The sequence below is a fragment of the Bos mutus genome, chromosome 7 (genome assembly GCF_027580195.1).
Source record: "Bos mutus isolate GX-2022 chromosome 7, NWIPB_WYAK_1.1, whole genome shotgun sequence".
In the NCBI taxonomy this organism is placed as follows: domain Eukaryota; kingdom Metazoa; phylum Chordata; class Mammalia; order Artiodactyla; family Bovidae; genus Bos; species Bos mutus.
In genome coordinates this window covers 100,226,855-100,250,902 of record NC_091623.1, presented here as the reverse complement: position 1 = coordinate 100,250,902, position 24,048 = coordinate 100,226,855, and the positions used below count along the sequence as shown (strand labels likewise).

Sequence of the window (24,048 nt, the reverse complement as noted above, 5' to 3'; positions counted from 1 at the left end):
GGGGGCTTTGAGCAGGAAATGGGAACAGGGAGCAAAGTAGGAGGAGACTTCGCTTTGCGCCTGGAGGCCCTGGCATGGATACTGCCCTGTATATTTTTTCTCAAGTGGAGAGTCTCTGACCTGAGTATCAAGAGCTGTCTGCTCAACAGACCCTAGGGCAGCTTGTGCACCCTGGCATTTAGTGGTCACATGAGATGAGTCAGGTAATCCCAGAGTATGAATTATAGGCTGTGCAGAAAACAAAGCCACAAAGAGGATGGAGCCTTCTAGAGTCCTTTCTGGGTCTATCTTTCCAGTGTAATCCTTATCATATTTAAGGTGAAATTCTCTTATAGTTACAAAGATGAACTAAGCAAGAGAGATTAAGTATTTGTGTCCTCCTTTTAGACTTTCAAATTTAGAATTTCAAAGCTGGAAGAGACATTAGAGATTATGTGGCATAAGGATCAGCAAACTGGCCCACAGGTTAAATCCCCCTCCACCTTTACCTTTGGAAATAAATTGTGACTCAACTGCTGCCGCATCCATATGACCACATATCATCAAGGGCTGCTTCTATGCCTCAGACACCATATGGCCCGCAAAGCTCCAAATATTTACGACCTGGCCCTTTACAGGAAAGGTTTATCAATTCCTGGCCTGGTATGACTCTCTCCCTATTCAATTAAGATTGTCTTCTTCAACATTAATCTCATTCCTGACTCACACTTGGATCAAAAGAGACAATTCACAGAGAGTTTAGAATATAGTTTGACATATAATAAATAAATAAAATTAAATGTTAGTGAAAGTCCTAGGCTATCAATACCTCTGTTCCTCTCTCCAATGGAATGATTAAGCGGTGACTGGTCCTATCCATGCCATGTGCTGATTAATTTGTTTATTGAAAAGGGTTTTTTCCAACACATTCAACTGCATTTCATTAATTATTACTGAGTGTGTGCTAAGCATCTAACACCCATTCCCTCACTCTGCCCTCCCCCATCCCAACCACCTTGAGAGGAAGCTGAAGCTATGGGGGTAAAGAAAGTCACAGAAGGTTGCACAGCTAGTTCGTGGCTGAGCTGGAACATGAATCCAGGCGTTTTGACTCCACAGCTCAAGTGCTTATCAAATACACTATCGAAGGCATCTCACTGTGGTCAGTAACCTAATTTTCAAAGTATCAGTTCGCACAGTCCCAGCAATCAGAATCAGATTAACAGGTCCACTTGAAGGGACAAGAGCAGTGACACCAACACCGATGCACAGCATGCCTAGGGAACCCGCCAGCTCATCCTCTCTGCTCTGCATGCCTTCCCTTCTCATCCGTTCACACCTGCTCCACGGTGCTCAGCCAGCCTCTGCTGCCTCTGGGCTCTCCTATCCATCAGGTATGTGTTACCAGGAGATCTTCCTAAATAATGCACAGCTCTGAGGAGGGGCTCACTGCTCGGCTCGAAACCTCTCATGGCTCCTCATTGGTCACAGACTGTAACAAATACTCTCCAGCCTGGCATGTACAACTCTCAAAGATCTGATCCTTACCAGCCACCCCCGCCCCCACCTTCTTTCCTCACTGTCCACCTCCTCATACTTCATAGATAACCAGACCTGCTGACATTTCCTGAAACCCTCTGTTTACTTTGTTTTTGTTTATTTTACCCTCCACACCCAGCCATGGGTCTGGGATGCAGAACTTGTGCAACAAGCGAACGTGGAAGCTAGCCTGCGAGAGTGGATGGATGAGCCCATCAGGAACGGCCTTCTTCCCCATCCAAGCTATCTCTCAAGATCTGCAGTGAATGCTACCTTCTCCACAAAATAGTCCCCGGCTCTTTCAGGGGAATCTGGCCTGACTCCCTCTTCACTCTTTCCTGCTCTTTCAACAGCCAAGAGGGTTTTATTGTATTACAGTCACCCTTGCTCGTGTCTGCCCCTGGGTGATGCTGGAAGGAGGCTGTCTGAGGTCACATTCTTTCCTGTGCATCTCCAATCCCTCAGCACCTGGTACACCGCCATGCAGAGAGCAGGGATTTGTGTCATTGCCCTAGTGAACAGGAGAGTAGTGCTGGGACATCCAACAGGAAAAAGACCAGCCACCCCAACCTGTACTTCCCCTTCACCCCGTAACTCTCATCACAGTAAAATGGGGAAAGACGGTGAAGAGGAGGAAGCAGGAAGGAGGGAAAAGATCCTTGGAGTTGGCTCGATGTGGTTTCAAATACCTGCTCCACCACCTCCCAGCTCGTGTGACTGAGGCCAGGAGACTGTACCTCTGAACCTCATTTCCCTTTTATGCAAAATGGGAGTATTTAATAGTCTATGTTAGATCCTCCCATTCACATATTCATTCAAGGTGTCATTACTTGTTAAATATGAGATTTAGGACCAGAGACCTGTTTTCTGAGCCTTGGTCTGCCCGTCTGTAAAACAAGGATATTATTAGCATTTACCTCCTAGGTCTTCTGTGAGGGTTAAATGCATTCATGTCTGTGAAGACCTTAGCACCACGCCTGGCACACAGTTAATGCTCAGCCAACATGAACGGTCACTGGCGGCCATCACTTTGTGCCAAGAGTGGTAATGAGTTTGGAGGACTCAGCAGTGAACAAAACAGGCCTGTCACAGAGCCATCATGTGGCTTATAGTCCAAAAGGGGATAAGAGACAGAAATGACAAGCCAATGGCTAATACAGTTACCAACAATGGTGAGTTCTGTGTAGAATGGTGAGAGTCCATGTAACACGGGTGACCGTCCTTACATACAGAGCAGGGAAAGGCTTTGCAGGATTGTTGCAAGAATTAAATAAAGAATATTTGTAAATAATTGCACTCAGATAGGCTATAATTGGAAAAGAATGTCTCTTGATTAGGAGGAGGAGGAAAAATGGGTCTAAGGCTCAGGCATTTCTGATGGGGCTTGAGCTTCTCTTTGTTCTGAAATGTTGCCTCCTAGGTCCCTTTTCCCTACCTGAAATGGGCCTGGGCTCTGTTTCTGCCCTTTGAAAGAGGAATTTATGGTCACTCGAGGTTCCCGTGCCCTATATTTCTGACACTATGGGCAATTCTCCTTGCAGAATACCTCATACTGACTGTGAAGATATCTAATTTTACGGTTGCTTTAGATCGTCCTTGGACGGGCAGGGTCTGGATCCCTGGGCTGCTTCCCCAGATTTCAAAAAGCAGCAGCAGACCTCGAGCTGGCCCTGGCCCCGCACGCTGAGAGCAGCTTGCTGCGGGAAGATTGGCACTTGGTGGAGTGTGCTTCAGGTGCTTAAAATAGATCAACTGTGTCATTAGACCATTGCAAGGCAGTCTTTTCATTGGCCCTGCTGGTGCAGGTGAGGGCAAGAGATAACAGCCCATGGAGAAAGACCTGTGCCTTGCACAAAATCAAGCAGATCCGAGGAAAAAGCTTTTGAAATGATACAGGCAGTAGAGAGTGGAATTCTGCCAGAGAAGGGGGTGGGGCTGTGGCACGAGCACACAGCAGTAACCACAGCACAGGGAGCAATAGGACGGCAAAGTGGAGCCTGTCTGGACCTCTTGTCTGGCTGGCGAGGCACTCAGAAAGAAGGCTAACACTTCTGGATTGCAGGCCACAATCCAGTAGCATCATGTGAAATCACCAAGGGATCATCTACACTCTCTGGGGGACACAGAACCAATGTGTGGGGCTGACTCTGGAGGATCCCCGCTGCTCCTTCAGGGCCCTCTCCTCAGGGTGTTTCAAGTCCCTCCACCATTGCTGGGCATGCTCCACCCTGCATACAATGCTCAGACACAGCCTAATCAGGGTTCTGCAGAGCAGCACTATGACCCCTCCTGCCCCTTGCAGCCTGGAATCACACTGTCCAGCAGCCCACATGGCTCTGACGCCTGCGACTGAACTTGAGCTCAACCCACCCCTCCCCCAACCATTTACTCCAGTGGCTGCCATGGCTGGTGCTGGGGACACTGGGCAGTGATGGCAGCTGAGGAAGGAAGAGTTTGGGTCACATTTGGGAGGTAGGAATGACCAGATGTGGACCCAGACTGAACACAGGGGAGTGGAGGAAACGGAAATGCAGATGAGGGCTAGTTTCTGATTACTAACTTCCTTACTGGGTAAATGCAGATTCTAGCAATCAACTGGGACCACAGAGTAGAAGGTTTTTTTTTTTTTTTCCCCCATTTAAAAAAATTTTATTAAATTTTAGTTTGAATTTGAAGTGCCTTGGAATATCCAAGTGGGCAACATAGCAGATGGTCATAAAGATGAAACTAAGAGAGATCTTCATAAAGGAAATGAGAGTGGGCTTTTCATTAATGAATTAAATCATCAAATATCTTTTGAGCAACGACAATGTGCTACGTACTGTGCGTTGCTTTCTATGAATAATTTACTATCCTGATTTCTTCCAGAGAAATGAAGAAAAATCTGGTCTCCACTGAAGAAATTTTGTTGGCATTACCCAATTTCTCACCGTTCTTTCTCAAGTAGGCGATCCCCATCATAACAGAGAGGTTTTATGCAGCCATTCTGGGTCAAGGTGTGACCTTTCAGTAATCACCCCTTAGCTGAGTGGGTGTATAAACTGACCTTACAGATACGGAGCTCATGCTGTCGACTAGATGTCCTCCACTGGACCAGGCATGTCCCATATGTCACAACAAGCTCTGGAACAGTCCAGCCTCCCAGGGTCCTACTTTTGGGCTGATAAAGGCACCCAGAACTGGGACCAGGTATCCAGAGCTGCTTTACTTTGGTCTGTGCCCATCCCCTACTAACAGATTCCTCTGGAAGTGAAACTGACCTCTAGGAGTTGGGGGTGGGGCACTGTTTGCCCAACTGTATCCAAAAGGATATGATATCACCCTCTGGGAATGTGTCAGCTGGGGAAAAAAGGCCATGAGCAGGATCTGGCTCACTTCAAGAGCACTTTATGGCATGGCGGTGTTAATCAACTGCTAACTCGAGATAGAACTTTCTCCCATGATGAACAATAGCTGCGGTTTTCTCATCTCTGTGTTTGATGTTATATGAGTCATATACTAGACTAGAGTTTAAAAAATTCAAATGCCTGCATATAAAATAGATAAACAAGCATTTACTATATAGCACAGGGAACCATACTCAATATCTTACAGTAACCTGTAATGGAAAAGAATTGGAAAAAAAAAAAAATATATATATACACACACACACACATACATGAATCACTTTGCTCTGTACCTGAAACTAATATAATATTGTATGTCAACTATATTTCAATTAAAAATAAATTCAAACACCTACAGTGGCAAGGTAATAGAAAAGTATTAAGCTGTCCTTGTGTGACACCTCTCTTCCTATAGAGGTGGCAACTATGGCTCTCTAGAGAATAGTACATGCCCCCTCAAGGCAGGCAATTCTACTGACTATTGTCTGCCATGTAGGAACAAAGGGGCACGGATGCCAGGTCTTTCAGGCTGTCCTTAGACAGAAGCTAGAAATCCCAATTTTGATTTCTGAGTGTTTGTAAATAATTAAAATTCACTGAAAGCCTGGTGTTGGGCACATAAAACATATCCTATCAGGCAGGCCACCAGCTGGCCCCTTTTGCTGACCTATATGATCCACGAAGGCAAGGACCATGCCTGTTATATTTACGGCTGTGTCTCCAGCAACATGCTGGGTGCAGGGTTGGTGGTCAGTAAATATTTGTTGAGTGAACAAATGAACAATCTAATTCTTGTTCCCCTTCTTGGACATTCCTAGGAACCAGGCAGACTGAAAAACAATTCCACGACTATAAATTCTGTTTCACTGCTGAAATGCTACAGCTGTGCATAATGACCAAAATGAGGGGTAAGGTGGGGAGTGTGCGTTTTGCAGAGAGACTGGAATACTGAGTCACCACGGTCCTCTTTTCTGGGCACCTCCTACGTGTGATCACTCCCTTCAAGCTCTCTGGGGCAGGCTCCATCTCTGCTGGTTAGAGGTGGTAAAATCAGAGCTTAAACATCAAGACTAGGTAGACAACCAACTATCAGCGTCCTACACTAGCCCCAGGGTGTCGCTGGTATTTGGGAAGACTGATCCACAGGGAAATCCTCTCCTTGAGGAGTCATTTACTTAACAAACGCCTTATGGATTGAATTGTGTTTCCTCAAATTTATACATAGATGTCATAACCTCCAGTACTCCAGAATGTGACCTTATTTGGATATGTGGTCTTTACAGAGGTAATCATGTTAAAATGATGTCATTAGGGTGGGCCCTTATCCAATGAGACCTTATTGGATAAGGTCCTTATGAAAAGGGGAAATTTGGGCACAGAAATACGCATAGACAGAGGCGATGTGAAGAGACACAGGGAGAAGACAGACACCACAACCAAGGAGAGGGGCCTGGAGCAGATCCGTTCCTCACGGCCCTTGGAAGGAACCAACCCAGCAGAAGCTTTGATTTTGGACTTTCAGCTCCAGAACCATAAGACAATATATTTCTATTCTTTAAGCCACCCAGTTGGAGGTACTTTATTACAGCAGCTCTAGCATAATACTATTTTTATTCATTTTATAAACACTTGCTATATACCAGGCACTGTTTTAAGCAATTCACAACTGTTAACCTATTTATTTTTTATAACAACTCTATGAGAGAGGCACTATTACTATACCCCTGTGATTATGACTGGAGATGAGAAACGGAGGTACACAGAAGGCAAGTGATTTGCCTAAGCACACACAGCAAGGAAAGGGCAGGGCTGGAATGTGGACCCAGCCATCTAGGTCCAGTCTATGCCCTTAAGAACTGCAGGAAAACAATTTAACTGGCAAAGCACCCAGCAAGAGGTGCTTACACACTTCTGGTTGTTTTCTGTTCTTTACAATGGTATCTGGCTAACGCTGGGTACTGGCCAGTTGTTCACATTCACGACACCAGATGATATCTCAGTCAGATAAGGCTTTTTCCAGAGAGGAATGAAAGAGTTCAGAACTGATATCACTTCCTTTATGCAATGCAAGTACTCTTGAAATCACATTGTGATTTGAGAGATGTGTTATACTCATTTGGGATGGTTTAACATTGTTCCTTATATTATTCCTCTAACGCTCCCTTAGCCTCAAGTGGTCATTTGTCAACAAGCGCTCTATTCATTTAGGAAGTACTGTTTTATTTTTTAAAATCTCTATTCTTATAAAGTATATAATCATCTCTACTCCACCTATTATGCGAATTTAGAATGTCATTAGCAGGCATCCTCCTGTGCCATTTACAATAGATCCTTTTCTCTAGAAATTCTTAGAGTTCCTGATGTGAGCAATGACATGAACAGAGGGAGGTCTTGCTGCTCCTGAGCTGGGTGTCTTGGATGCTGAAATCCCTTGCCTCCCCAGGTCCACTCTGCTCCCTCTCTACCCTGGGAGGCTGACTACGGTGGGGGCTCAGCTGCCTTCCTTGCCCTCTGGCTCCTGGTTGGATTGGGTACCATAGGAAATCCAAGGGAGGAAGGAGAGAGAGGTCAGGATATTTATTCCCCTGGTTCCTTCCTTGGGGTGTTACCATGAGCTGCCTGCCTGCCAGGAGCAACAACTCCCACCAGACAGTGCCTTCCCTACAGCTGACTGGGTCTCTGGCTTTTTTTTTTTTTTCCCTCTTTCAGTCTGGGGGAAGGTGTGGTAAGAGTAGTAAGGGCCACTGTTTCTAGCCTCCTAGTCCTTGGCCATCCGGGCTTCTTGTTTATTTCTCTACATCCTTCTCACATATTTGCAAAGGCTCCTGCTTAAATCCCCTCAAATCACACATCTGTTCCCTGCCAGGACCTAAGATAGACTCCTCTTCTTTTTCACCCTATAACTCAATCAGGTACAAGGCCATGCGGACTTCATTCTCTAAAGGATCTTTCCCCTTATTTCTATTGTTGTAATTACTCAGTCACCCAGTCATTTCTGATTCTTTGCGATCCCATGGACTGCAGCATGCAAGGCCTCCCTGTCCCTCATCATCTCCTGAAGTTTGCCCAAGTTCTATTCTTACAGCCACTCAAATCCTGGCCCTCAGACCTTTTCAGAACTAGGTTAATTATCTCTCATCTAGGATCCTACCTTCCTGTCTTGCCCTTTTAGACTCATATACAATACCAGGTTAATCATTTTCCTGAAGGTTTCCTGAAAGCCACGGCTCTCCTGTGTGTTGAACCCAGTGATGGCCACAATACCAGCAAAACAGGCTAGTTTTGAACCAGAGGGTTTGGCTCGTATGACACCATCATTTCAAAACTTTGCTCTATTCAGTGGCCAATGCAACTTCAGGTTCAACTTCATTCCCTGAGACCTACCACCAAGGAGTTTCTCATGCTATTTCACTTCATCTTCACAACAACCCAGATAGCATATTCAAAAGCAGAGACATTACTTTGCCAACAAAGGTTCGTCTAGTCAAGGCTATGGTTTTTCCTGTGGTCATGTATGGATGTGAGAGTTGGACTGTGAAGAAGGCTGAGCGCCGAAGAATTGATGCTTTTGAACTGTGGTGTTGGAGAAGACTCGTGAGAGTCCCTTGGACTGCAAGGAGATCCAACCAGTCCATTCTGAACGAGATCAGCCCTGGGATTTCTTTGGAAGGAATGATGCTAAAGCTGAAACTCCAGTCCTTTGGCCACCACATGCAAAGAGTTGACTCATTGGAAAAGACTCTGATACTGGGAGGGATTGGGGGCAGGAGGAGAAGGGGACGACAGAGGATGAGATGGCTGGATGGCATCACTGACTCAATGGACGTGAGTCTGAGTGAACTCCGGGAGTTGGTGATGGACAGGGAGGCCTGGTGTGCTGCGATTCATGGGGTCGTAAGGAGTTGGACACGACTAAGCAACTGATCTGATCTGATCACAACAACCCATCTGGCACTACTGCCAACATTTTATAATCATAAAAATTTAGGTTGAAACATGATCTATCTTGTACAAGATTATAAAGAGAATACATGATAGATGTTGAATTTGAACTCAGGAATCCATACCCCAAAGCTTAGGATTTTATTACCCCAGTGTGCTGTCTGCTTATCCCGTGACACCTTTGTGAGGTTTCTATGACTCTTTTTGCTCTCATCAACAAAACAATGCTCAGATATGTCTGACTCTTTGCAACCCCATGGCCTGTAGCCCACCAGTCTCCTCTGTCCACGGAATTTCTCAGGCAAGAATACTGGTGTGGGGTGCCATTTCCTACTCCTGGGGATCCTCCCAACCCAGGGATTGTCAAACCACGTCTCTTGTATCTCCTGCATTGACAGGCAGATTCTTTACCACTAGTGCCACCTGGGAGGATTTCAACAAAACAAAGCCTACTCCAAAAAAGTAGCTCGTTGGCATGCCAATCCATAATAACAGCCAAGGAAGAGACCATCAGGGGAAGCCAATAAAGGGAGAATGGCTCTTGGTACCATTTTATGTGGTATGCAGGTCACTCTCCAACTTCAAGGATGATCCAGTGCTGGCTTTGTGCCCAGGAAAGCCATGGTCTTCAGGAGCTCTGGGAGCTCCAACCCAAGTGAAGCACAGCATTTTACGACACACGGAACTAACTCTGGTGCTCAGGGCATCTGATGCTCTGGGGTCAACTCGGTCTCCCCTGGCTTTGATTCCCAGGACTTGGGAACTCCTGGGGCCAAGACAAAATGGGAGACACTGACAGGAAATAACCAAAGATTCATTGTTGCCTAAGAAAATGCACATAAGGTGGTGAGGCCTTTGGGGCTCTGCGGATTATGGAGAGCAAGAGGTCTGGGACCAGACTTTCCTTGCTCTGTAGGGTCAGGAAAATGTGACCACAGGTGTGAGTGTGTTACACCAGAGACAAGGTTCTGAAGGAACAGGAGGAGAACATCATCAGGGGAGTTGTTAGCTGGACTGGGGTCGGGGTGGGGGTGAGGAGGCCAGCCTGGTGAAGAGGGGTGGTGGGCAGAGGGGCTGGTGCTAGAGACAGGGAGCCTTCCCAGAGGTGAATGAGAGGAGGTGGACATGATGGAGCTGCGGAGAAAGTGGATGCATGTGTGGATGAGCTGGGGCTGTGAGCAAGGCTGGGCCACGGGGGACTCTGCAGGCCTTGCTGAGAGGTCTCCTCTCGCATCTTAAGAGTAATGGGATGTGTGTTTTAAGCAGAGGGTGATGCAGAGAGTGGATGGGGCACTGAAGTAGGCTGGAGTGGGTGAAGGGAGACCAGTTAGGAGGCTGCCTCAGCACATCAGGAGTCAATTGACAGATCCCTGGAATTAGGCTGGGTGTGTGCAGGGGGACAGAAAGGCTGGAAGGTAGACCCACCTCACAGAGCCCAAGGTAGAAATGATGGCTCTGTTTTCCCTAAAGTCCTTGGCCCATGCGGGCCACGATCTCAGTACTAGCCCTGGGTGTCCTGCTCATGCCTTTGGTGTTTTGTTCTCTCTGCAAGGAGACCTCTTTCCCCTTCTCTTATTGGTTCAGATGGCTGGAGCCCACCTGTTGCATTCTCCCAGGCCTGGACCACCACCCTACTCTACATCTCCAGAACTACTGCTTTCTCTCACAGCCCTGTTTTGCAGCATGCTAAAGTTCAGCAAGTTTCAGAAGAATTCTGATGAAACTAAACCAAAATGTACTCTGAGGAGTCACTGACTGGGCACTCCCCTATTTTTTTTTTTTTTAAAACAACTGAGACATGTATTTCTTATTAATAAAAAATTTACATATATTTACAAAGCAATCTCTCACCTTCCTGTCTTGTCCTCAAGATCCCATTTCTACTTTCCTTTCAATTTATGACAAAGGTGTGACATCTGAGAGGTTGAGTGACTTGCTTGCTAATGTCATAAAGTCCACAATGGTAAGAACCACAGTGACTACAGCAGTGACAATGACAGCCTGGCCACCATCGCTGACACCTTGCCAGCTATGTTGCGGGTACTGCTCTCTGAATTGTACATGACACATGAACACTTATCTCCATTCCATGTGGAGGAAGGTCCCATCATTCCCATTTTGCAGATGAGACAACCATCCCGAGGACCACATAGCCAGCAAGTGAAACCACAACTAGAACCTGGGCCCACCTGACGGCAGGGCTCGAGCTGTCTCAACTCTTACACGCTGTCCCAAGCTTATACAGCCCATGCACCTCTACTCCAGATAAAGTGACCAGCAATATAATAAGAAGCTCATGATCTGCCCCCATCTCAACGGTGACATTGAACAGTTGATTAGGAATGGCACACACTGTTGATAATGTTATGCGTCCACGTACCTTTCACAACCCAAAAACTAGCCACATGACTTGATGAAGACTGCAAAACTGGAGCAATAATGCTCATTTGACAGGGTGGATGTGAGAGAGGTGCAGGTGAAATGCGTAGCCCAGTGGCTGGTAGAGTGAGGATTCAGGAAGTGAAAGTGCAAGGAAAAAACCGAGTGACAGTTTCTCTTAGGTTCAATTTCAGGCATGAGGATTGAGTTAAGAGTCTCACATGGTAATGGGGCGAGCACTTTTGCTTACAGCAGGTCACCCCAAGGGCCACATGCCCATGCTCTGTCCCTGTGACCTGTGACCCCATCACACCATCACTTCTGCAAGGTCTGATTTCTACTCTTTCCTTCTGGAGGCTCCCAGGGTGGGGAGGAGCCTCAGTGATGAGGGAGCCCGGCCCCAAAGCCCTGAGCAGGAGTTTCTCCACAGTTTGCCTCCAGGTAGCCCTTTAGAGAATCACTTCCTCATAGGGAACCTCAGGGACCCGCAGGCTGCCTGAGTCACTCTGTTTATTTTCCCCTGCTCCTGGAAAATAAACGCGCTCTCCCCACTTAGAAAAAGTATATGAGGCTGGAATGGCATTTCTGTTAATCCTTCTCTTCTGCAGTACTCAATTCTACTACTTTTTTTTTTTTTTTAAGTAAAATCTATTTCCTTCTTTAGGGGATACTCAGTGTTGCTAATGGTACAAGAGTTTATGATTCTAAAGAGAGAAAAAAGCAGAGTCTGTTGCTTGTTACCTTCTTTCTTAGTTCCTTGAAAAATAAATGAGCCATCTTTCTCTTCTGTCATTTAGTGAGAAAGGACTCCCATAAATACATTTTTCCCTGCCTAGAGATAGTGAGAAGTGACAGGCACTTCAGATTCTTACTTGTCTGAGAGCACAGATGGATGCAAATTTGTGGCCCACTAGGTGATCGGTTCTACCTAATTTTGCTCTTTTCCTGAGCCTCAGGTGAAGCCTCAGCCTTGTTTCAGACTGTCAAAATCAAGAAGCAAAATTCTTGGGCTGTAAAAGGCAGAGGGAGTCCAGCTACACTTGCCTGCCTAGCACAGCTATGCAATACACAAAGGAAGACGGCAGAGAGATGACTCATACAAATATATAGTAAATAAATATATTTCATTTCCATCTCCCTGGCTTTGTTTTCCTCCCCTCCATGCCAACAGCCTTGAAATGGAAGGAGGTTAAGGAAACCTGATTTGGTGTCAAACACAGCCTCAGAAGGTACTGATTTTTATGACCTTGCTTCTCAGCTGTAGCTTTTTTAGAAGGAACTTGCAGATTCTTAGACTAGGAGAAGCTCAAATTCAACCCTTCTCATTTTACAGATGAGCAATCGGAGATCCAGAGAGGAGAGAGCCAAGTCAAAGACCCAGGGAAGTGAATGTTCCTAGGCGTTCTCTGGTTCAACAACCCCACATGCTGCTAAACAACCCAGACAAGTGAAGCTGGCCAGGAGGGGGATTTGAATCCAGATCTCTCTTTCAGGGTGGTGCTCACAACACCTGCCCCAGTGGGTGCCCATGGTCAAAGGTACTGAATTGAAGAGAAAGAGCTTAGGCCTCCTTGTATCTCTCACTGCATTTCTCAGCAGCTGAGGCTCAGCCCAGCAGTAAAATGTCTGGTCCTGCCTCTGCAGAGCAGTTACTGCTTCTGGCATTTTAGAAACATTGGCTAAAGGGCTTGTCTCTTTTCTCTTGTTCTCAGGATGGCTAAATGCAGCCTTCAGGTATGTGAAAAATATCAGCCCTAGGTCCATGGGGCTGCTTGCACGCTAGAGCGGGATATTTCACAATCTCCATCCAGACCCAAAGGTGGCTTCCTGACGATTTGTTTATCAAACTGCTCGTTCCTATCCCACAGTCTGCCCACACCCACCCACCCACCAGCCCGAGGCCAGTCTCCTGCCTTTTTCCAGCTCCAAGACCAACAGGGCCTTCCTCTTCTTTCCAGCTGTCTGCCGGGAGGTCTCCTCTGAGCCCCCTCAGTCAGACAATGGCTACACTTCTGCTTCCTAGGCCTTCTCAGGCATTGCTAGAAGGAGACAAGCAGCCTTCCCAACGGAGACAAGTGGCGCGGCCAATAAAACATTAGCAAATACCATGAAAACCCGGAGCCATATCCCTGTGCTCGGGAGGGAGCACAGAAAAAACCGAGGAGGAGTCTGGGGGCATGTGTCCACCCCGTGCCAGGCTTCCTTCCTCCTTCCAGGCAACCCCAGCGCCGGCTCCTGCACCTCCCGCCCCCACCCTGTTCCCATGGCAAAGAAGAGGAGGACCCACTTACGGCTCGTGTTCATGATGATGCCTTTGCACTGGGTTTTTCATTCAATACGGAGACTCCAGATGCTTTTTAAATCTTCGGATCTTTCGACTTCACTCATCACCTGGAGGTGAAATAGTCCGGTGTTAGCTCTGTATCCTCAGGTGCCCTCTCCCCTTCTGCTGTCCCTCTCAGTCTGGGCTGTAGCCTCTGGCCTTGAAGGCAAGTGGGCTAATAGCTCAGGTGAGAGCAGGGAGGAGGAGGCGGCAGAGAGGACGCGGGCGCCTGGGTCCGTCCGCTCCTGGGACCTGACTGCCCGGCAGAAGCGGGGCCGGCAGCGCCTGTTGGCGCGCACCCCGACTATTGCAGCTCAGCGGCTCGGGAGCCCAAAGGGGGTGTGGACCACAGGGAGGCAGGGCGGGGGCAGCGCGCTGGGTGCCGGGCTCTGCTGGGCAGCGCGTCCCCGCCCGGCGTCCACGAGCGGCGACCCGCCCCGGGACCCACCTCTCGGCCAGCGTCGGGAGCCAGAGGCCCCTGCCCGGGCCCCTGAGACCAGTTCATGAATCCTGGTCCTCGTCTGGGGTCTCGAATTCTGAGGCGAGCAAAGCGAAATAGGAGAGCTCGACATCCATGATGCGGGCTCGCCGGGTGGCTGCGCGGGGGGCGCGGCCGCTCGCTGCTGCCACCTGCTGGACGCGCCGGCGCGTGTCCAGGCCCCGCCCCGCCCGGGCTTCTCTCTGGGTCCTGAGCTGTGAAGGGGAATGGATGGAATCCTGTGTCCTGGGGCGAACGAGGGGGTGCTTGAGCGTTGCTTCCCTCCCTCGATACTCGGGTCTAAGAACTAGACAATGGCAGGAAAATAGACCCTCCATGAGAGGGGCTGTGAAGAAAGGATTGGCTTCGCAGGAAGACAGTGTTCACTTCCAACTCCGCTTCTGACGAGCTGGGTGTAGTCTGGTCTTGAGCAGGTCGCTGCTGGCTTTGCCTCGTGTTCCTCAAGGGTAGAAGGTGGGGGCTGGACAAGTGGATAAGAGATTATGGTTCCTCCAGTCTCCTAACCTCTGTCCCTACCTCCCCTTCATACCCCTTATCACTGACTCATTTGTTACATTTTTTTTTTTTTAATATTATCCCTCTCCTCCATGAGAATGTTAGTTCCATCGAAGTATGGGTCTTGTCAGTAGGGTTCACTGCCAAGCCCTCAACACCCAGAAAAGCACCTGACACATAGTGGGTATCAATAGATATTCACTGACAGACTACCCCAGTCCTTTCTGCATCTAGTATCACTCAGTCCTCAGAATAGAAGGTCCAGAAAGACCTACTTTGAAACACTTCCCTGTGTGAGGCAAGTATCAGGTATGAACCCTAGTGACTCAGACTCACTGGTTCACCCAGTTTTGTATGGCCAAATGTTTTTTTTCCCTGTAGTTAGTTTTTGCAGGTGTGTATTAAAGAAACCTATATTCTGATTCTGCTGGTTAATTCAGTGGGATGAGATTCTTGACATGCCTCTGACTACTTACCCTGTCACCTTTCTGAACCTAGTTCATGGTCACAGAACCATTTCTTTTGAGCATAGAAAAACAAGGCTGAGAGGACACACAATTCCTGTCTATAGAAGGTCACTGGTGTGTGTAGAATAAAAAAGCTGTGAACCACTCACACCCCCGACTTGCAGACAAGAAACAGAGAGGCTGCACCACCTGCCCCAGACACACAGCATCTGGTGGCTGAACTGTACCAGATCTTCTCATTTCTAGATTGGTCCTTTGTGAGAGAGAGTCAGTGTACCAGATGCTGAGATGCCAGGATAAAGGTAGGTAGCCACCCTCTTAAAACTGGGGAAAGAACACCTCCTAGATAAATACAGTGTTTCTACCTCACCCCCTGAGATGTGATAACAACAAAAGGATCTTTAAATAAACTGAAGGGTCAATGGATTTGAAACACCTTGGGATAGCTTACTAGGAATTGTTGCCAACAGAGGGGGAATAACCCTAACCTCCTCACAATTTTGTTTGTATAACAATCACCTGGAGATCCGCTCTGCATGTTAAACAAGGATCCCAGGTGATTCACATACCACTCTGCTACGGAAAAGGCCTGGGATAACTCTGAAAACACAGTAGTGTTTAATAAATACGTAAGTGATTCCCAAAGATCTCTTTAGAGACCCCCTACATTTTCAGATTGTGATTCTTTATTCAATTCCCAAGTTACCTGTAACTTGCTCGGTTCTAAGGCTTGGAAAGAGATCATTTTTCACCCTGGGAGAAAGTTCAGCTAAACTTAACATGTAAAATTAAAAAGACTGTTCAGTGAACATATTTAGTTATCACCCAAAACCTCAAAGTTCAGAACTTTTCAGATTTACAAAGTCAAATAAAAACATATCACTCATTCATTTATTCACTCAGGAGTCATTTATTGCCTACTTTGTGCTAGGACGACTGAGCGACTGAACTGAACTTGTGCTGGCAGCTGGGGTAGAAGAAGACAGACAAGACCCTGGCCTCCTGGAGCATAAATCTTTTGGTAGGAGTGAGCAGGACAGTAATGAACTAAGCCAAGTATGAATTAGGTAAACCAGATGGTGGCTTGGTTAAGAGCCCAGGAGCAAATTCCAGCCTGGCTGGTTTTCAATCTCAGCTCCATCACTCACTAGCAAGAGACTCAGCCTCTATGAGCCTCAAATTATTCATCTATAAAATGGTTATAATATGGTACTTATCTCACAGATTGTTGTATGAAAATATTCAGAGTAATGCTAGGCAAATGAAGATGATATAAGTTAATTATTAATATCATCCCTCACTTATACCTACCTTCGGAGAGAGTCCTGTCATTTTCTACTTTTCCATAGAGTGATGGCCATGAAAATATGCCTCAGAACTTTCCAGCTAAGGAGGGGCTTAACTGACCAGTTCTTCTTGTTTGGGTTGCTTTTTTAACACTACACCCATCTGGATGCTGGTGAATTCAGCTCTTTGGAGAGACCATTGGTCCACTCTAAAAGCCCCAATTACCTTCTTTTGGGGAAACAATCTTATCTTTCTTGCACAGTTATTAGGATAGGAAGAAAAGGGTTAAAAGAAGCTTGAAAAGCTATACCAGTGAGGATGTCCATAACAATCGGAGGTAGCCGGGAAAGACGCAGGAGGAAGCTGGGGGTGGGATCCTTGGTGGAATCGGCTGTGAAAATCATTAGGAAAGCAGAATCTTGGCTCTGCCCTCGCAAGAGAATGGGGCTAAGAGCTGCAGAGCAGAGGGTCCCTTTGTTTGGAAGTTTGTTTGGAACTTTATGACTCCAGAATGGAGATAAACAAGTCGCACTCGGAAACAGACAAATGCTCCTGGGTGTTGGAAAACCAGGTGGCTAAATCATCGGGAGACAGATTTCAACCTTCTTTAGTGGGAAAGAGGAAACCATGGGGCCAACTGGACCCATGCTGCTCCCCCATTATGTTTCTCTTCTCCCCAAAGAGCTGTCGTCTTTACTGACTTCCTGTCCCCAACTGGGGTGGTCTCTGGCTCTCCTCCTCAGTTCCTGCCCCCTCGTGGCTATTATTGCCTAACACAGCCCTAGGCTCCAACTTTCCCTTGTGGTTACACTTCTCTGTTCCCATCCAGCTCCACCTTATCCTTCTGTCCTCACATCAGCCTGCCCCCAGCCCCACTGTGCTGCTCCTGTCCATTCATGAATACTGAATATGCTCTCATCCATCCTCATCTTGAATACAAAACCCTTCTGGCCTATGAGGGATGGCAACGGTGGGCAGAGGTGCTTGTGATCTGATATATTTACTTGCCATTCCTAGACTATTTGAATATACCTCCAAGAGGGAATACTACACTTACTTGCATTTGAAAAATAACGTGTAGTTTTCAGCAGCATGAGAGATCTACATCATGTGGTAGTGAGGGAAGATTTTCATTGTATGTGATTAAATAAAAAAAGAAAATTGCAGAAATACATATATATAGTACAGCCTTTAGGATAATGTATATATTTCAGCACATTGCATTATATATGATATAGTAGGTATATAATGTATATAATAATATGTAGATAATGTAAAGAACATATAGAATATACATGATATACAAAATAGTGCTAAATCATCTTTTCCACAAAGGGGAACCTATATAGGCGCTACATATATATAGACCTGTAATGTGTAAAGACTTGGAAGGGCACACTCCTAATTACCAGACTCTTGGATCAGGTGAGTTTTTGAATTACATAGGTTTAACAAAATCATTGGACAAATGTAAGCTGTGAGAGATTTTGGCAGAAATGTATTTGAAGAACTAAGGTATTTCTTCATTTTTTAGTTCATTCATTCATTTGTTCTTTATTCAACAGCTTCCGACAGGGTTTTTATTCTGTGCCAAGCACCATCCTGGCCAGGGACAGGGGGAGGGGACAATACATAAACACACAGACTTATTATTACAATCCACAGAGGAAGAGAAGAGCGGGGGCTCATGGACACTCAGGGATGGGTGTCTCCCAAACAGGTGACATTCGAGCTGAGGCTGAAGAGGAAGGAACCACCATCCTGGCTTGGTACAGGGTTGGGGGAAGGGGAGGGTGCAGAACTAGGTGGCAAATGGAAATCACAGGTCTGTGGGAGAGGCAAGACAGGACCAAAGTGATGGGTCTAATGGCTTCTCGGTGGAAGAGCTGAGTGGGGCACACACAGTTGGGATCACGTTCAGGATTCATGGACCTGGGATGGGAGTGGCTACATGGACAGGGAGGTCAGAGGTCCTGCTTAGAGTCCTGATGCTGCAGGAGTGTATAAGCCTGGAGGTGGTAGAATAAAGTGGTCTGGATAAGAGTCTTGGGTCTACTCTTCATAGCTGTGTGACCTTAGGCAAGTGACTTAACCTCTCTGGGCCATAGCTTCTTAGCCTGTAAAGCTATACCTCCCTGTCTGTGAGCATCACCAGCAAAGACAGATATGATGGCTTAGCACCGTGTGAGGCCTTGAGTACGTGCTCACACACCTGGCTCTTGTTTGGAACAACCAGACTGACTGGTAAGGTGACACTCTCTGGGCCAGAGTTTCCGTATTTACAAATGGAAGTTTCAACCAGATGAGTCCTGAGGTTCCTTTCACTCTAACGTTCTTGGTTCTAAGCATTTGAGTGTCCTGTGGTTGGAGTTTGGCAGAAGGTCTGACCATGTTCTAGGCTGGTGCAGGGAGCCTTGATTTCCCCCAACCCGCCCAGGGGCTCCACTGGTCTGTGATGAGACCCAAGTCCGAGGGAAGTGTGGTCTTCCCACCAGGAGATGTGTGGTAGCTCCTAATGCCATGTTTGCACCTCTTTTCTTCCTGGGGGAGCCCCCCGAACTAAGGGGATTTGGCAGGACAGAGGCCTGTTTTTCTGGTTGAGAGAGCTTTGAGATGGGGCCATGCTTTTTCCTTTTGTTCCTCATATTGTTTTGTGGAGAAATGTTAAAAAAAACAAAATCAAAGGGGTTCCTGAGGTCTTTGGGAAGCTTCTGGGGGGAACAAAGGAACTGGCTCTGAGATCAGAGTGTTGGGGGCTGCAGTGCTGGCAGCGGGGGAGCTCTGAGCAGACGGCCCCACCACGGGGTTCTGCTCACATCCGACCGCAGCCTGAACCTCCTTCCTGACAGCCGCCCTGCCGGCAGAAGCAAGGAGCTGGGGTGGAGCCAGCTCCGCATGGATTCAGCCTACCATTCCCTTGGCCAGCCTTCTCTAGGCTTGGTTTCTGTGCTGGTAAGCCCAATCTAAAAGGGACCTCAGTGAGCCTTCTATCTTAATCCACTTTTGCATTAAGACACTGAGTCTTACCCATTATTCACCAATAATTTCTCTTCTGTCTACAGTTCTGCTAGTGGTGTCCGCCTCTGCTGTGCTTCCCTGTATAAAGCCGCTCATTTCCTGAAGATTCCCTCAAGTCTGTCTTCTCCTGGAAACATCCTCTGGGCCCCTTATCTTACACCTCCGTCTCCTTTTGGCTCCCTGCACAGAGGGATACCTTGGCCTTTCAGTGAGTGTCCATCTTAGAAACTGTGCCCATGCTGTCTGTTGCCTGTACTTGGTTTGCTTTTCTCCTGTTTCCTTGCAAAGCTGGAATCTCCTCATCCCCTAGGTTGTAGTTTAATTGACACCTCCTGAGAGAGGCCTTCCATGACCAGCTAGCTAAAGTATCTGAGAGAGTATTTCTAATTAATGGGTGGAGGAAAAGTCTCTCAGACAACATGGATTCATTCACTTCTTTTTAGAGTTTGGTTATGACAGCCCTCATGCCCTCTTCCCCCAAATTTTTCTGTCTTCCCTGCTTATTCACTTGGCTCTTTAAGAACTAAATTTTATTGTAAAAAGAATGTATAAATGTGTATAACTGAGCCACTATGGTGAACGGCAGAGATTGGCAGAACGTTGTAAATCAACTATAATTCAACTTAAAAAATAAATAATTAAAAAAAAGAAATAAAAGAACTAAATTCTCTCTCTGAATATGGTCTTTCACTAAATTCTTCAGAGACTACTGAGGATGCATGTCTTTCCTAGAATTAGGGATCGGCACATGAGTGGGTCTTCACAGTTACATGGTTGGCAAGGCCATGCTGCTGTGTGCAGACGAAATGGACTGGGAATTAGAAGATCTGGGTTCCAGGTTCGCTCTCAGTTCCTAGTTATGTGACTTTGGGCAATCAGTTAATTATTGTTGTCTCGGTCTGCTCAGCTGTAATGAATAACAGTGTCCATTAAACCTCAGTATAATATGTATTATTATTCTCCCTTTCTTGTGTGTATCTCGGAATTGTTCCAGGAATGAAATGAGAAACTGTGTGCTTTGTAAATGAAAGCCTATGCAAAATAAGTGGTGATCATTTTCCTCTCATCTCATTATAACTCAGTGATTCAAGCTCAGTTATTTACACAGAATTTGCAAAAAGTGACATCATATCCCCTGGTATCCAGGAAGGCCATGGAAAAGGGCAGGCAGCACTCGGCAATATACGTGCACTAGTCATTTCCCCAGGAACACCATTAGAGTGCTGCCGCTGCCTGGAGGGACACGCTGCAATCCGCAGGCCTCCTGCAAAATCTTGTAACCTCTGCAAGGGAATCAAACCTCTGCTTGTGAGAGAACCCTGCAGGTTCACCATCTGCGGTCATCAAGTTTTAGATCACAATTACTGTGGATGTTCTCAGAATTCATCAAAAATAAGTTCCTCTTTCTACAGAGTCCCAAAGGTGATGGGAATTGGCTAACGCCATGCAGTGAACTAATGGTGAGGAAAGGTCTCTGGGGTCTAGATGACCACTAGGTTACTAGAGATTCTCATGACTGATTCTGCTTCCATTTGGGAATTGCATCTAAGAGTAAAGTCCCACTTCTGCCACAGAGGAACACTCACTAAGGGGACAGAGAGGGAATCCCACTACAGCATTTATTTTATTTATAATACAAAGAGAATAGGAAACAGTTTAAATGACAATTCATAGGGAGGTGGCCCGACCCTGGAGACCCCATGGACTGTAGCCCATCAGGCTCCTCTGTCTGTGGGATTTCCCAGGCAAGAATACTGGAGTGGGATGCCATTTCCTTCTCCAATGCTAAGAAATATACAGCAATTAGCAAAAAAGAGGTGGGTGTTTACATAACATGGATAGTTTTTCAAGACCTATTTTCTGATGGGGGGAGCAAAAACAAATTGCAGAGCCACTACATACAGTACGCTATAATTTATTAAAATGGACATAAAAATCACACTATCTTTTACCAGGAGTACATACATATGCATTTTAAAGCATAAGAAATGGCCTGGAAGGCTTCCCACTTATTGATAATCATGGTATTTGGCTCTAGGTGGGATAGAGGTGTAGGGCTGACAAGATGATCAGGACTGGAGGAAAGGAGCTTAGGGTCTGTGTTCTATTTCATTCTTTTTTTTTTTTTTTTAAAAATTTATTTATTTCTGGCTGTGCTGGGTCTTCATTCCTGTGCCTGGGCCTTCTCTAGCTGTGGCGAGTGAGGCCTTCTCTAGCTGCGGTGTGGTGGCTTCTCTTGTTGCGGAGCGCGGGGTCCAGGCACGGGGACTTCCATAGTTGTAGCACACAGGCTTTAGTTGTCCCGTAGCATGTGGGATCTTCCAGGACCAGGGATTGAACCCATCTCCCCTGCACTGGCAGGCAGATTCTTTACCACTGAGTCACCAAGGAAGAACATTGTTTTTTCTTAAAGAAAAGTATATTCATGAGCTCTTGTGTGATTAAATGTTAATAATAATGATTAAAAAATTAACCTCAGACTCTACTGAGCCTCTGGGCTGGCAGGGCTGATTCATGACCCTTGTATGGGTCATGGTGACTAAAGGGAAGGGAGGGTCCACTTTCCATCGCCGTGAAGTCGGGTCACTCTGCTCCTAGGCGCTCCCTTGGTTTTCAGAGGCCTGTCCCATGCCAAGTCCTGAGAGTGAGCACAGTGTGGCCAGAGTCCAGAGTGGCAGGGTTCTCCTGTAACTGACGTGGTCACATGATAGTCTGCCCAGCACAGTGGACACAGAACCATAAAAACGAGAGGTTCCAGTTCAAATCTCAAGCCTGCTTCCACATCCTAGGGGGGCACCTGGCCAGTGCCTGAAGTCCCAGGAGGCTGCCTTGCCCAGGCCCTGACCTCTTGTCCTGGCATCCATCCCTGACTCTGTTCCACCCACACAGGCGTCCTTTCTGTGCACGCCTCCCTCCCACACTTGCCCCGGTTGCTGTTCCCTCTGATCGGAAGCTCTTCCCTCCAATGTCCATGTGAGTGGCTCCTTCCTGTGGCTCAGGACTCATTTCTAGTGAACTTTCCTCTGAGAGAGGCCTTGCAAGTCATCCTTCCCCAGTAGTCCTCCTCTGCCACAATGTGCTGTTTTATTTCTCCCAGGGAATGGACACCACTAGAAGTTATGTTGGTCAATTTGTTTGTGCACTTTCTCCCACTGGGTTGCCCACTGGAAGGGAAGGGCACTAGGAACAGGCACCTGTCCTGTTCTCCTCTGGAACTCAAGAGAATGATGTCTGGCACATAGCTGATGCTCAGTAAAGATTCAGGGAATGCACAACCTTTATGAGCCAGTGAGAAGAGTGCACTTGGAGAAGGACCCAAGTTATTTCTGGTTCCCTCCAGTCTGGAGTTGAATCCCCAAGTCAAGTAGGATTGGACAAAGAGACAAGCCCCACAGTTCCTCTTCCCAAGTGGGCCACCACAATGCTGAAGGTGTGGGGCCTGTAACTTAACGCCCAGATGCTTCAGTCTGCTCAGCTGGAATGTGAAGGAACTGGACTTGATGCTTCTTTTCAGCTCCAAGTTTTTACTATGCCATAAAATATAAATGATTTGGGCCCACATGCTCAAATCAAGATATATGCTTGAATACACTTTCTTTAATATGCCCTTAATATCAATTTAGTGTTGTTTTTTTTCCTCCATTTTCCTCTTTCTCATAAAAAATAGAATGCAGAGTGTGTGGCAGTATGGTCTCTGGCGCACTGTAATATGGAGCCCTTTATGCAAAATTCATTACTGAGTCAAAGACTGCAGTTTTCTGTCCTCATTTGTTTCTGTGCTTTGCAAACGGTTTTCAGTGTTGACATCTTTATTAGTGTCCTTTGACCTTTTAGCAGAATGAAAATTCTGTGTATCTAGTCATGAGGCAGTATTTTGAATATGACTAAGTGGGTATAGAGAAGACTATGGGATATTCCAAAACTCCTCGTTCAGGCACGTGCAGTGTGAATAAGAAGGCTGAGTCCCCAAATTTCCATCCAGCAGAAAGGAGCTGGGTCAGCATGGCCTCTGGGGCCAGATTTGGATTGCTGTGCTGGGTCTCTACTTCTCGTTGGAGAGGTAACTAAGCAGATGCCCTCGATTGGAGGCTGGAGGCCAGAAGCATTATAAAGCCTCCTTTTATTAAGAGCTTGCTGTGTGCCAGGCACTGGACTAAGGGCTTTGCAGACATTATTTAATTTAACTTTAATTCTTTCAAGGGCCCTATGAGATAGGAATTATTATCCCATTTTTCAGATGGAGAAATTGAAACTAAAAGAGGGTAAATCAAGTGCCTAAGCTTATGTAGGACTGGCGCTCAGATTTAAACCCAGGCTTAAACCTAGAACCTACAGTCTTTCCCACTACCGATACGGGGACATGTGTAGTACAGGATACTATACACACCCCGCAGTGCAGGTCTGGCTCTGCTAGAACAAGGTATAGTCAATAAAAATAATCCCCAACATTCAAGTTTTCAACAAGATTTTAAAAGCAGCAATCAATATCAGATTGCAAAAAATGATTAGGTTATAAGCAAAGTACCATTCCTTCCTTCAATAAACACACAAACACTTGCTATGTGCCAGAAGAATGTACATATTTCATTGCCCCAAACAGAGGCAGTCCCTGCCCTCATGGGGTTTATAGTCATTTGACATCTGAGAGAATGAAAGTTGAGAGATTTCTTCATAACATATCCATTTCCAGCCAGCTTGTCAATGAGAGAACTGGCATTCATACCCAAACATGGG

At 46.6% G+C, this 24,048-nt stretch overlaps 1 protein-coding gene across 5 annotated transcripts in view; it reads right to left on the bottom strand.

Moving 5' to 3' along the window:
- ABLIM3 (actin binding LIM protein family member 3) overlaps positions 1–14,162 on the bottom strand; it is a 136,775-nt gene extending 122,613 nt beyond the window's left edge. For 2 of the 5 annotated variants that reach the window (XR_011464844.1, XM_070374595.1), the window contains exons 1-2: positions 13,997–14,162; positions 13,517–13,616 (exon numbers count right to left, since the gene is read on the bottom strand). Coding sequence is in view for 1 of the 5 variants with exons in the window: in XM_070374595.1 (XP_070230696.1) it covers positions 13,517–13,529 (13 nt within the window). In the remaining 4 variants the exon portion in view is untranslated. Of the gene's footprint in view, positions 1–13,516; positions 13,889–13,996 lie in introns of those variants that run through there. The other 3 variants (XR_011464847.1, XR_011464846.1, XR_011464845.1) reach the window with 2 other exon arrangements.
- Positions 14,163–24,048: the final 9,886 nt, after the last annotated feature.